The 15,224-nt window shown below is 37.8% G+C and overlaps 1 protein-coding gene across 5 annotated transcripts in view; it reads left to right on the forward strand.

The window, feature by feature from the left end:
- The window catches only part of Mta3 (metastasis associated 1 family member 3), a 146,722-nt gene that overhangs the window by 116,197 nt on the left and 15,301 nt on the right, over nt 1-15,224 (forward strand). For all 5 annotated transcript variants that reach the window (XM_074049574.1, XM_020155884.2, XM_020155885.2 and 2 more), the window contains 2 exons: nt 8,136-8,222; nt 11,623-11,769. In XM_074049574.1, the coding sequence (XP_073905675.1) occupies nt 8,136-8,222; nt 11,623-11,769 (234 nt within the window). The remainder of the gene's footprint in view (nt 1-8,135; nt 8,223-11,622; nt 11,770-15,224) is intronic.

Genomic DNA, 15,224 nt, shown 5'->3' on the forward strand with positions numbered 1-15,224 from the left:
GTAATGAAACTTCCTAATTGAGACAGCAGAGGCCATTCCTATGGAGTCACATAGGTTTAAATAAAATTTATATTTATACTAATTAGAAATTGTATGTCTTTGTAACCCTCTCATCCTCTCAGGAATCTTTTACAATCATTATACATTATAGAAATTCACAGTGCCTCATAACAAATGCTGTACTTACTAGAAGGTTTAGCAAATTATAAATAAATTTAAAAATCATTTTTGGGTGGATTCTCTGAAATTACAGTTTTTACATCTAGCACCTGAATCTGTGATTGAGCAGTCTGTTTGTCTAATTTGGTTTCCATTTCATAATCACATATATATTATCATATAACATTTACATGACTCATAACTTGTTTTCAACACATTTAGTCTTGCTTATGTCTCATTATTTTGTTAGAACAAAGGTCATATGTACCAGTGAATTATGGATTGTTCTGCTCTTGCCATGTATCTGAAAACATGTACATAATTTGTGTGCTAGCTCTGGAGTCACATTTTTGACTACCAGAGCCATGCAGCTTTTTTCCCTATGGGATAAGAAAATTTGCTGTCTAGTGTAACAGAAAGTCTTAAAGATATTCAGATGCTTTATCTGTGAGATGTTCCACTTTGATTTAAAGAGGGAAAGGAATGATGATTGAAAAAACATTCTGTTTCTAAAGATAATTTTGGGCAGAGAACTGAAAGTTGAAAGGCATATGAAAACTTATAGGTAAAACCTATGTAAGAAGAAAATTTGTAAAAGGAGTGGAACTTGGCAGCAATGTCAGTATCTTCTGCAGGGGAAAGTCAGCTGCATCCATAATGCCTGTTTGAGAATTGAGACTTATATTGACATTCTGTCTTAGCACATCCCAGTTCATGGACTTGTGTTATTTCTTTCTTAACATTTTAAGGAACTACAAAATAAATATATTCACCCAACTGTTTAGCTGATTTAAAACACATACAATTATATATAATTTCTTAAAAAGAATAACTGAAATTTTTGAGAAAGGCAATGAATGAAAATCTTCCTTTAAAATTGGCCAGTATCCAGTATCATCTTTGTTCCCATGACTGGAAAAGAAACCATCACCAATGTAATTGGCTGTTGTGGATGCTGTTTTTCCTTTGGCTCTTTGTTGATTTTTCAGTTAATTTGCACATTGTCTTTATTCTGTTTATTCTTGAATGAAATATGTTCTGTTACTTTTTTCCTCAAATGGCCATGCTGCTTAAAAAAAAAAAAAGAGATTATGATTCAGTTACCTGTACTTTATTTGTACAAGAGAAAAAAATAGTCATTTGTTGAGATGAAATTCTAAAAGCATAGATTATTCTGTTTTGTGGTTAGCTTCATTGGTCATTGAAGTACATGTAAAATCAAGTCTTAGAATAATTAATTGTACCATAAGATTTAAAATTACAGTGATTCAGCAGCCATCTGCTCAGGGTTTTTTTTTCAGACAAGCAAGCAGTGAACTCTTTTCCTTACCATGTAAAATTGATTCTTTTGTCCTCTTTTCTTTTCTTATATGTACTTTGTTATAACTTCTTTAGCAGATCCCTTGATCTTGGCTTGTTAGTGAGATTAAGCATTAATAACCTGATGTCCATAGGCAACTAAGTCTTTGTTGCCTTGGAAATGGATTATTTATTCATTTATTCATTTGGTGATGCTGGGGCTTGAACTCAAGCCTTCATGTTTGCTTTACCACTTGAGGTATGACCCCCAGCTCAGAAATGAATATTTTTTTATTGATAAGTTTTCTTTGGTTTGGGTTTTGTTGTTTGTTTGTTTGTGGTACTAGGGTTAGAACTCAGGGCTGTATGCTTGCTAGACAAGCATGATACCCCTCATGTCATATCTGTAGCCCTTTTTTCTCTGGTTATTTTGGCCATAAGGTCTTGCTTTTTGCCCAGGCCAACCTGGACTGTGATCCTCTTATTTTATGCTTCCTACTATAGCTGGGATGACAGGCACATGCCAAGGTGCTCAGTTATTGCTTGAGATGGAGTCTTGCAAACTTTGTTGACTGGGCTGGCCTCAAACCATAATTCTCCCAATGTCAGCCTCCCAAGTTTCCTTGGTTTCTTAAAGGCATTGCTGATCTCTTTCTCCAAAAGAGCTTAAGAATCACTATGGTGCAGTGTTAGTGTACTCTCAGATCAGTTTGTAATTCTAAAAATATTGATGGATCAAAAGGCTTCTTTTTTTCTTTTTACATTTTTGAGACAGGATCTTTCTATATAGACCAGATTGACCTCAAACTCAAAATCCTTCTGCCTTAGCCTTCCAAGGACTGGTAGGCGTGCTCCACTATTCCTGGCATAAAAGTTCTAATTAATGAATTTAGAGTTAACTGATCATGTTGAGAAAGGAAATTAGTTTTCTCTATGAGCTTGAGACTCTTCTTTTAAAACCACTGTAAAAATGGACCCCTTCCATGGCTTCTGGCCTTGACAGCAACATCACAACCAGAGTCAGAGTTTATGGGGTGACAAACTGTGGAAGAGTGAAGAGGCCACGCTAAGGAGAATTGGAATTCTCAAGTAGATCAGAGAGAGCATGATCTCAGCTCCTGAGTACTTGATTTATGAGGTAACTAACCCTTATTGAGGAGGAAATGGTTTTTTTGTTTGTTTTGACTGGTTTGAGAAGCACTCTTTGCCTTTATTTTCATTAAGAAAAGTGTAGGGTAGTAAAAAGGGGAATTTTTGCCAGAAGTAATGATACTGATATATGTCGTGGCACACACCTATAATCCCAGTACTCAAAAGTCTGAGACAGGAGGATCTCAGGTTCTAGGCCAGCCTGCGCTGTATAGTAAGACCCTGTCAAAACAAACAAACAAACAAACAAAATTATAATGGTGTCAATGGGAAGGGGAACTGGGAAGCTGAGGGAAAGGGGTGGAAAGATTACCATTGTCCATCTTTTTAAACTTTTTCAATTTGAACGGTGGGAATATGCTTGCTATTAAATAACTTTAAAACAAGCATATAGTTTGACCAATGTATGTCTAAAAATACATGTGAGATATGTACACATGAAAAAGGTTTTAAAAACCAATTTTTCGAAATAACTATATATTTTAATAATGCACCTTTATGTGCGAATATGTAAGGCTGTGTCAAAAGTTACAATAGTAAAGTACCCACACCAATTTTACCATGTAGATAGTGCTTATTAAAAATGGATTGGGAGAAAAGCAAACATGCAAAAAAAATGGGTTGGGGACCAGGCACCCATAATCCCAGCACTCAGCAGGCAGAAGCAGAATTGCAAATTCAAGGCCAGCCTGGGTTACAGAAGGAGACCCTGTGTCAACAAAAAAGGATTGGCAGCCTAAACACAGTATAAAGAAAAGTACTATGTCCTTGAGAGGGTTTTTATTGCAACAACACAGGGTATAACACAACATCAAGTTTAGACATCCCGTCTTCCCCCTCTTAACACTTCTTTCTCCAGTGAAAAAGCCATGATGTGATTGATAGTGATACTCCTGCTTTGTAATTGGCATTAGACATTCCCTCAGAGTTATCAGATGACATTGTCCAAGATGTACAGAATCACACAAACACCTGATGAGTACAGGACGATCACTATTTGAGTCAGGATCTTCAACTAAGGTTAAGGAGTAGTTGTGTTAGCAGCACTCCATAGAAGAAACTAAAGTCTCTGGAAAAGTAGGTCCAGGTGATGTGCCTGATACCTTGCAGAGATAATTACCTGGTTCTGAGTTAACATATCAGCTTTGCATGACAGCAGTGGTCTCCAGTGTGAAGTCATTTGGGAGTTAGTTACCTGAGACATTTTTCTGTTTGAAGATGTGAATTCAACTTGGAGGTATACTAAAACCCCATTTCTTAAGTTTGTCTTAAGAGTTTTTCTAGAGATTCCTCTGCAAAAGTTAACTTTTTCTGAAATTTTAAGCTCTTGAAACACCAGGAGAGAACAGTTTGGGTTTGCTTATTTTGCTAGAGTTTATTTTTAGTAGATGTTTGATTTTGGTTGTACTGGGATTTGTGCTCAGGGCCTTGTGCTTGGCAAACAGGTGTTCTGCCACTTGAGCTACACCCCCAGCAACAGGCGTTTAGTTATGAATGAATATTTCAAAATTTTTTTAAGGTGCAAAAGTGGTTATAAATCTTACTACTTTTCTCACTCCTGATAGCATGTTAAGTGTCCAGAGGTATCCTATGCTTCTGTAAGGGTGCAAGGAGATGTAGTCTTTAATTTTATAATGAAGTTAACAGTTGTCTTCTGCATCTTGCATTTTTTACTTAACACATCACACTCAGTACCTTACATGGAGAGCTACTTTTTTTTTTTTTTTGCCAGCTACATAATTATTTAATGGGTATGTGTTGGGACTGGGGATGTAGTGCAGCAATAGACCATGTGCTTAACATGCTCTGGAGGCCCTGGGTTCAAACACTCCCCCCACACACACAGGAATGCACTTATAAGGTAGATCCCTACATGTGAAAACCTGGATTGTGGAACATGCACATTGAATTTTGATAGTCTTACCCAGTGGGCCTCTGAAAAACTGCAGTTTATGTTCCTACCTATTGTGTCTAGGTATTGCCTGTTTCTCAAGAATCTTGCTACCAACATTACCCATTTTTAAATGCTTGGCTATTTGATGGGTAAGGCATAACATATTACTTTGCAGTTTTCATTTTGAATGACAGAAATCATTGCATATATTTGAAAGCTGTTCATACTTCCTTATCTGTCACCTGGTTTTGCCCTAGTCTGTTTTCTAAGGTCTTTCTGACTTGTAGGACCTTTTTATATTTTAACAAAGTTAGCTCCTGATCTGTGATGTGTGCTGCAAATGTTTTTCCCATTTTGTCTTTGATTTTTTGATGTATTTGCTGAACATTTTTTTAAAAAGTAGTTTATCAAGAGTTTTTTTTTTTTAAATAGTACCTGGGTTTTGTGTCTTGTTTAGAAATGTCTTTATAATTCTAGAAGCAAATCCTACTGATAGTTTTTTTTTTTGACAAGGATCCAGACCTTAATACAGTGTGTTTATTTTGCAGGTTTTCTATCTCACCTCTTTCTCCACCCCCAGTATTTTCAAAGCATTGTAGGAAAGTAGCCATAAATTACAATAAAAGTAGCAGTGTTCTTCTACAGTTACCACCAGGAAATACAGATAATCCTACAGGAAACTAAAGAAATGTGCCTGTGCTCAGCCAGTGACTAGTCAGATGCAGATGTTCCTCCTCTCTCTGGGCAGGTTTAATTCCTGCTGGGTTCTTTGGGCAGTTCTGGGGTTGCTTTCTTTTTCTGTGCACTTTTAATGCCTATCTCCCTGGTTAAGTAGAGGCAGGTGAGTGATGTGTGAACAAGCAGCACCAAGTTTATCCTGGTCTTTAGTGTGGCCTAAGATTATACCAGTGTAGACCATCTAATCCTGTTTGTGGTCATTCTCTCAGGCAGAATGTATTTTTCCTATTGAGAGGCTGCCATTTTTCTTATGTTAGAAAATGACTAGGTCATCGTATCCCTTTTCATTCTAATTTCTTCATAACTGTGACTAATAATTCTTAACACCCATGATTTTCTTTAAAATATAATGAAGATTAATGAAATATGGGTCCTTCTAAAGAGCTTTGGTCACCAGATCAGAGTTGCCCTGTATATAAATTTTCAGTGGGAACATCACATAATTAATGCTACTAATATAACAAGAAGTTAGAAGCAAATTAATACAGCTTAAAATGAAGTATTTCTGGATATTGTGTAGATGACCCCTTTAATGAATTTATTGTCCTGTCAAAGTGATGACAGTGTCCTAGTGTCCATCACATGTAGCCATGTTTGTAGCTTTCCTTTAGACTTTATGCACCGCAATAAAGAACAAAGTCATTTATTCCCTTGATACTGGGGTTTGAATTCAGAGCCTCATGCTTGCTAGGCAGTTGTCCTAGCACTTGGAGCCGTATCCTCATTTTGCTGTTAGTTTTTCAGATAAGGTCTCATACTTTTGTCCAGGCTGGCCTCAGACAGGTGGAGGTCCTCCTGCCTCCGCCTCCTGAGTAGGTAGAACACAGGTGTGTATTATCACACCTGGCTTGTTCTCAGGGTCTTGCTAACTTTTGCCTGGGCTGGTCCTGAACTTCGATCTACCTATCTCTGCCTCCTGCAAAGCTAGGGTTACAAGTGTGCATCACCATGCCCAGCCTGTAAAGTTAATGTTTTTACTAGTAATACAGTCATTACCTTTTCTAAGATACTGAGGAAATAACCAAGATGATTCACTCAAGTTTTTAAAAGTTAATAGAAAAGAAGGATTATTTTCTCTTGTCCTTTTCCTGAATATGACTTGCACTTCAGGTGAAGTAATGATATTAAGAAGGAATTGTATGGTTCTGACACTTGTGATTTGACAAGTGTTTAACCCTTCCAGTAACTTGGGTCTCTTCCTGATCTTTATTTAAATTACTCCTCCACTATATGCTTACTACATTTCTGCCTGTATCTTCACTGTCTTTCAACAAAGGTGAAAAGCTTCATAGCTTGGTAGTTACTTTGTTTTTCTAAAGGGAATCAACTGAATAGGAGAAGAAATTGGATCATTTATAGTTACCAGTGGTTGCATAATAACTAGCCAGGGCTTGGAGTACAAATTCAGATTCCTGGTGTTTGAAGCTCACTGCAGCATGGGCTTTGTCCATTTTAATGTTTCTTAAAGTGCTGTATCCCACCTTCTGTTTAACAGATTTTTTTGTTTTTTTTCTTTTTTGTGGCACTGAGGTTTGAACTCAGGGCCTCATGCTTGCTACAGTCTTGAGCCACTCCACCAGCCTGTTTAATACTTTTTTTTTTTTAAAGAATTTCCTTGGTGAAAATGGACTAGAGCAAAGTAAATTTTTATTTGAAATTATTTATTACTTGTGGGATGGGGGTCGGAACTCAGGGCTTCACGCTTGCAAAGCAGGCTTTCTATTACTTGAGCCACACCTCCAAGTCCTTATTTTAAATTATTTGGGCTCCAGATTAAACAGTACATGTTCACACTAATAGTGCAAAGAATTCCCATGACTGTCAAAGGAAACTTCCTATATATATATATATATATATATATATATATATATATATATATATAAAACCTAGAAAAAGTGGTCTCAACTTGTAAAAAGAAAAATTCTCTGGTAGAATCAGAAAACTTGGAGGACAGTTTTGTCACATATTTGAAGATAGAAAAAGGCATAAACATAGTAGTTCGATATTGGCTAAAGCTACTGTTAAACTTTATAACAACATCTGTGGATTTGAAAAAGTTTCAATACACATTTTGTTTTGTCTCCTCAAACAATTTTATTTTTATGTCAACTCATGAGTATTTCCACATCTACTTTTCTGTCATAATGACAGCTAATTAAAAACATGATGTTTGTATGCTTTATTTTTCTCTATAAAATGTTATGATAGGGTATGAGGAATGTGATGAAAACTTTAATGAGTTAGTATCCATCCTCACAGTATCTTATACTGAATTTTGGGTGAAATACTCTGTCAACAAACAGGTAAATTTCTTAAGCTCAGCACCAATGACATCATAGTAGGACTTGAGAAATAGTGAATGGGTGATAAAACCAAATGGCTTGTTACTACGCTTGCCAGACTGTTGTCTAATGGACTTGGATTTTTGTCAAGATAGGTCAGTACTTCTCAGTGGAGACCCACTCCAGCTAAGTCAGGGATGGCTGAGTATGTTGCTTTTGTCCTTCCGAGCCTGCTTAATCTTATTTTAGGGCCAGTTCCACCTTGTAGTATGGACATTTTTCTACTATAAATAGAAAGTGCATGACTAGAAAGGAAGAATGTCTCCATACTTTTGAGGGAGCACATACAGTAAGAAAGCAGGTATGTGTGTGTGTAAAAAGTGTATTAGCTACACTCAACATGGAATTTAAACTGATGGTTCACCATGTACATCCCTCGTTCAGTATTAAGATCCAGAACTAGAAACATTTTTCTCAAACCCCACAGGGAGTTACGTAGGAATCTGGTGGATATTTTGCAGTATTTTCCACTTGCACCTTTTATTTCTGCAGTGTGTGGCAAAGGTAGAGGAATCTGCCTCATTGGTTGTCTCCATGTTTCTTTCTCTCCTCAGATGCAGACAGACATGCTGAGCTATCTGGAAGCCCACTGAAAAGCAAAAGCACTAGGAAACCTTTGGCATGTATCATTGGGTATTTAGGTGGGTATTTTCTAACACAGGACAAACTCACAAAATAATTTCTATGTGCTGTGGACATTTGGCCATTCTAAATGTGTACCTAAACTAAAGCCTTTCAAATAGGTGAAAATAGACACCTTTATAGGTATAGTTTATTTTGGTTTAGAAACTTCTATTTTTATTGCCAACACACTCACATTTATGGATATATGTTTACTTTTTCAAAAAAAAAATCATTGAATAAAAATGTGTATTTGCTGGGCATCAGTAACTCATGCCTGTAATCCTAGCTACTTGGGAGGTTGAGATCAGCAGGATCATGGTTCAAGTCTAGCCTGGGCAAATAGTTCATAAGACTCAATTTCCAAAACCAGCAAAATGGACTAGAGGCGTGTCTCAAGTGGTAGTGGGCTTGCTTTGCAAGTGCAAAGGTTCAAAAACCTCCAGTCCCACCCTAAAAATAAAAACAAAACAAATCCTATATATTTATGGAAATAAAAACAGATTAAGCAAAAAGGAAAATCAATAATTTTAATATTTTAGATCCTTACATTATCTCTAATTCATCTTACCCTTCCCTGTAAATAAAGCAGGGTTGGTTTATTTACTTTCTTTTTCTATAAAACAAGGTCAAAATTATTTTTAGCCTACATTTAAAAAAACACTTAGCTGTACATGGTGGTGCACACCTATAATTTCAGTGCTCAGAAAACAGCCAGAAGGATTCCAAGTTCCAGGCCAACCTAAGCTACGTGGTGAAACTCTCACTTAAAAAGCAAAATCCCAAAACAAACCCTGAGAGCAGAGTATATATAGCTCAATGGTAGAGCACTTGCCTACCATGCCTTGGGTTTGATCCAGTACCACAAAAAAACGAAGTTATAGTTTTGATATGATAAGTCAAAAGGGAAGTATTTGTATTGCTTTCTGTTTTGTTTTGTTTTTTTCTTTTTCTTTTTTTAATGGTACTGGGGATTGAAATCAGGTCCTTGCACTCTTCCACTTGAGCCACATTCCCAGCCCTTTCTGCTTTGGTTGTTTTTCAGATAAGGTCTTGCATTTATGCCCCAGCTGGCCTGGACTGCAATCCTCATATTATTTGTTCTCCTATTTACACTTCCTGCAGTAGCTGGAATGACAGGTGTGCCACCCACCCAGCTTTTTATTGGTTGAACTGGGGGTCTCTTGAAGTTTTTTTCCTGGCTGGTCTTGAATTGTGATCCTCCTGATCTCTGCATCCCAAGTAGCTAGGATTACAAGCTTGAGCCATCATGCCAGCCCTTACTTTCTAGTTTTTATCATGCCAGCTAACTCAAAGATGAGAATACTTTTAAAAATTACCAAGTAATTACTTTTTTGCAAAGTTTTAAGATAAACAATTCAGAAAAACCAAGTCCTCATATACTTGGAAACAAGAATAGCATGTTTTTGTGCTGTTTTTTCATTTTTTTCAGTAAAGGTGAAATATGTACTCAAAGTTGCATTAAACCTTACTGCTCTGTCTGAGAGATTTATAGTTGTGAAGTGCTCAGACTTTAGACATCCAATTTTTTAACAATAATCAAAGTGTATCCTTGAACTTGTTATATTATCTTGTCCTTGTCAGTGTTCCTAAACTCAGAAGCTTATGGCTTCATCTTTGATGTTACTCTGCCTCCTTATGCTTTTATATCCCCCCAGTATATCACATAGTTATAATGACATGGCTTTGGTAATGGTGATAATGTCCTTGAAGATTGCTATCTGTATTCCCTTGCAAGACCAAGTCCTGGAAGCACCTTCCCTCCTCACAAGGGAAAGTTTCTGGTCATTAAAAAAAAAACCAAAAAAACAGTAAAATATAACATTGCATAGTAGTTAGCCTTTCTACGGGTAATTGTGTTTCTCCTATGGACAAATTGACCTCTGTCCTTACCTGATAAGTTTCAAACTGTGGTCCTTACCAGCTGAACCACATCCCTACGTAACATTTCTGAACACATTAAAGTTCAAGACACTATAGTATATTATTTGGGCAACACTAAGTGAATAAGACCTTACCCCAAAACTCTTAGTTGAAGAACATACACAGAACAATAAAACAAAGAAGTAGATGTACAAAAACTATAGGCTTTAATATACATTGGGCACTTGGAAGAGTAGGATTTTTTGTTTGTTTTCTTGTGATGCTGGGGATTGAAAGCAGGTCCTAGTATGTGTCAGGCAAATGCTTTGTCACCAGGCTATACCCCCACCCCTAGGAATAGTTATTTCTGATGAGTGTTAGGACAGTTTACTTGAAAGTAATAGTTGATCTCAGTCTTGAAAGATATGTAGGATTTAGGTGGATTGAAAAGAAGAAAATTGTATTCTCTCTTCTCATGAGGCCAAGAGAACCAGATAGGCAAAGGCTTCAGACAGTCCAAAGACCTGAAAAGTTCAGGAAGGAAATTGTCTCATTTGGATGGAGCACAGAGTTTGGAGGTTATAATGAAAAATGAGATTGGCAAACCTTCAATGCCACGTTGAATGAAGTCATTACTGTTTGAATAACATATAAGCCATAAATTTTGACAGCTGAAAGGTTTTGATCAGATTGAGATGTAGTAATTTTAACAGTCCAAGTTGCTTTTCCTAAATTTCAGTAAATCAGGCTATCTTGGCCCTCACATTGGGTGGGAGGTGAGAAGACAGGGTGGCTTGCCTACAGTTGGTATGCTGAGTGATGACCCCAAGGATGAGTGAGCAGGTTAGGCTTTGGTAGTAGTATTGGTAATAGACCAAGGTCCTTAAATCTAATTCCAACAGTATTATAATTTCTATTTACCAAAAAAAGTTCTAGGCTATGTGATTCACAACAGATGTGCCATTTGCATTTTAGTTTTGTGAGATGTCCTTTATCAGAGCATTTAAATTGGCTTCAGAGTTCATCTATAATCAAAATGTTTGATTCAGGAGTGGTTCACTCTGGTCTCATAATCTGATTGTATAGCTTTTCAGAAGTCTAACACACCGCACACACTGCTTGTTCCTTGTTTGACAAGAGCATAGAATGTTTCTCTAAGACTGCCTCTGCAGATACTCTTGATTTCCAATACCTTGAAGAGTCAGATGCCTTATTCCCTTAGCAAATCTTGTGTTGTAAGTGACCTTCTGAAGTGGTGTGTGTGTGTGTGTGTGTGTGTGTGTGTGTTTGCATTCACACTTTGAGGCTCAGGGCTCCAGCCAGCAGGGAAAGAATCAGTTTACTTGATAATGATAAGCAAAGCCATGGCAACAACACTTGAAGCTACTTCATTATGCACGTCTGGTGGCTGGCTCATAAAGAACTGACTCTCAGTTCATTAAGAAATAAGATGTGTGCCTATTAGCTAGTATAAGTGTACAGAGAAAATTTTAGTACTGTGTTCTAAGTTGATAAACCTTTTTTTCCTCCTGTCAGAGATCCATCCAGCAAAGAAAGCTAATGTTATTCGATCTACACCAAGCCTGCAAACCCCATCTACCAAGCGGATGTTAACCACCCCGAATCACACATCACTGAGCATTCTGGGGAAAAGAAATTACACTCATCACAATGGCCTGGATGGTATGTAAGCCCAGGAATTCCAGAGACTGTTCTGATTGGCCAGGCTCCCTATGCCCTTGCCTCTGCCAAGTTCAAGAATGTATTACAAACAGATTCTACTCTGAGATTGATCTGAATGTGTGTGGCAAGGGGACGAAGTGGGAAGACTGCCAGGTGCCACAGTGAAGACATTATGCTAAGTGAAATTTCTCCTTTTCATTAGGAGGTACCTTTTGCTCACATCTGGGAGGAGCCTTGTTTAGAAATGAAATCTGTATTTAGCAGTTGCTTCTGCTGGGTAATAATGTTCTTGCTGTGATGCACACTCACTGCTCTTTTTAAGTTTTTTTGAGCAGAAGGGGTTATTTTCCCATATGTCTGAGACATCAGTGCTCTTTGGGGGGGGGGGAGGTTCTTCAGTAGTCTATGGATTATTTTGAATTCAGCATTTGTCCTTGATGTCTTTTACCTTATATATATATATATTTTTTAATTGCTTAAGAATCATGAAAGGAATTGCCTGGGTAATATCCTAAATACAGAAATAATGTGTTTGAAATGGAAAAACTGGAAAGTATCACCTCTTATCCAAAATACTTCTCTTAGCCTTCACCATGTAATGAATCTTTAGGTGGAATTGAATTACCTTACCATTTGGACTATAAACACCAGTGTAATAAAATCATCCAGGCAATATATATTGTTCGTTTCAATAGTCCTGGAGTCTGAAAGTGTCTTTATTGTTTTAAGTGTTGGCGTTTATTTATGAGTAAAACTCTCTCCAGGATTTTCATGCCTTACAGAACTCTAAATTTCTTCAGTGACAGTAAATTACTTATAACAAGGCCCTAGAGCAAGGATGTGGAATAGACCTTCTCATAATAATTTCCCATGGTGGTTTTCCTTCAGTACGAATTTTGATGATCATGTCAAAATTTGTAAAAAAAAAAAAAAAATAGTGAAGGGTTTAGTTTGCACTTATAAGGTATCAGTGTGTTGTAGATATGGCTTTCAATAAACTAGCCACACAGCAGTCTTGCAGTAATATGTTTGTACTAATGAGAACATTGGCCCTTCTTGCCCCAATATGCCTGATGGCTACACAATTGAAGACCAAGTAAGTATTATGTCAAAATATGGTGATTGAATTTCTTTCTAGCTTTTCCTTGCCCATAGCCAAGAGCTTTTGGATTCAGGCACAGAATCTTGAAATCCCTTTTCTGTTTTATCATCTTCTTGACTTCTCTGGGTATACAGTCCTGCTACAGAAAGCATAAAGTAGGTTGTGATTTATTTGATGTGTGTGTGTGTGTGTGTGTGTGTGTTCTTTATGGTAAAATACCTGTCATGACTGATACTGGAATAACAGCTTCCTAGTATCTTCCTCCACTCCTACTCCATGGCCATTCAGGTATCCTAGCCCTACATTGCAGCTTCTGTTGTCCTTTCAGTATTCAGAGCTCAGTATCTGGTACTCAGTGTCACAGGTCCCCATCTCCTTGGAATTTTGTTAAAATGTCTCTGTATTGGTTAGCTTTCTTATTGCTATGACCACAATTCCCAAGCGAACAACTTAAAGGAAAAAGGATCTAATTTGGCTCACAGTTTCAGGGGGCTCAGTCATGGTTGCTTAGCCTCATGTGCTTGGGTAGACCGTCATGGCAGCTGGAGTCTGTGATGGAGGAGAGCCATTCATCTTATAGCAGACAGGAATCAGAGTGAGCAGGGACTGTGACTCCCCACCAAGTGACTTCCTTCCTCTACCTAGGTCCCACTTCTCACAGTTTCCACAACCTCCCAAATTGTGCCACCAGCTAGAGGCCAACTTTTCAAAAAATGAGTCTGTGGGGGACATTACACATTCAAACTGTAGCAGCTGTTGTGTAGTCCCGTGTCTCTCTGAGTGAATGCTGCTGCAAGTTCATTGCTTTTCTGCTCTAAACAGGACTAATAGAGCACACAATCAGTCCCTGGTGTCATATTGACTCAGGGCCTCAGTCTTAGGGAAAGACACCTGCCTCATTTTCCAAAGAGACCCAGATATTGAAACACTATTTTCTTCAAAACCCATTTATCTTTGCTCTGCTGTCTGGTCTGAAGAAGAAGTGGATGACAATGTGCCCTGCAGTGTGCTAACTCCCTTACCTGTGTTGCCTTATTTGATTCGCATAAAAAGAAGATCAGGGAGTTCAGGCAATTTGTTTTGCATACCATTGTATCTCTGTGTCTGGTCCAATATCAGGCACTTAAGTATGCAATATAAATTAGTTGAAGAAAATGGAACTAGAATTAAAATTTCTTAAGTTACCAGATACAACTATATAGATGGACTGGAATTCCCACTTAGGAGTGACTGATTTCAGAATCTGCACTGTTAATGGCTATTATTAGATGAAGTTGTTGCTCTCAAATATACTGTATTCAGTTCTATCAGCAACTACTTAAGTTTCTTAACAGGTAATTTAATGTAAGAAATCAATATGACAGATATGGAAGGACAGACTAGATAAGCAGGAAACATAGTAGGACACAGGAAACAACCACCATTCTTAGAGTCGAAAGGGCACAAGGAAGTGGGGGCATGCAATCTAGGAGTTCAAGGAGGGCTGCAGGGAGCTGGAACCCAACCCCTGAAACCACAGCAGAGGCTGGTGCAGATATCTCTCAGGAGGTGTGATGAGAGCTGCTGCTATCTGGGGTGTTGCCAACAGGAAGAGAAAGGAGCAGGTCCTCCTTCCTCCTCCAACCTTTTGGGTTCTCTAGCAACCAAACCCCACCTTCCGAATATCAGAAATCAGGAGGCAAAGGAGAAATGTGTTAGCCCCGAGCTTCAAGAGCATCACTAATGGGGAAAGAGAAGGGGCAGGGGGAAGGAGAGAGAAATGACCCAAACATTGTATGCACATATGAATAAAAGAAATAAATTTAAAAAAAAGAGCATCACTAAGCTGGTTAAATGGGTGGGTGTAGAGCTGGGAAACCAGAGTGCAACAAAAATATATTTTGTAAAAGTACCTGCTTTGTTGTATTCCTTAATGGACCTTTTCTTGGGATAATGGGTTCGTTTCTTACTCCCTGGGTATAAAGGATGCTGACTAACCTGAGTTTCTAGTATGAACTCAGTACGAGGAAAAATGTTTGGCTAAGTAATGAACTTTCACAGGGTAGTTAATACCATTAAATAACTGAACTAGACACAAACTCAAAAGCCTTGCCCTGAGTGGTACAATAATGAAACCAGTTAGCACTGCTACTTAAGTACCAGCATGTCCAACAGATGAGCACACCAAACAGAAGTGGGTAGGCAGAACTAATTTAACTGGACACCAAACCTGCTTCTACTGAAGCATGCAGTTCTCAGCAGTAGAGTTTCTTGCTTCCTTCTCAGTGGCTTGTCTCCTCCACTCATCTTCTACCTTTACATTTTAGGTTCTTGATGATGGGCAAAGAGGCTTTTGATTTCTGCTAGCAGAAGA

Source organism: Castor canadensis, chromosome 12, assembly GCF_047511655.1.
Source record: "Castor canadensis chromosome 12, mCasCan1.hap1v2, whole genome shotgun sequence".
Taxonomy (NCBI): Eukaryota; Metazoa; Chordata; class Mammalia; order Rodentia; family Castoridae; genus Castor; species Castor canadensis.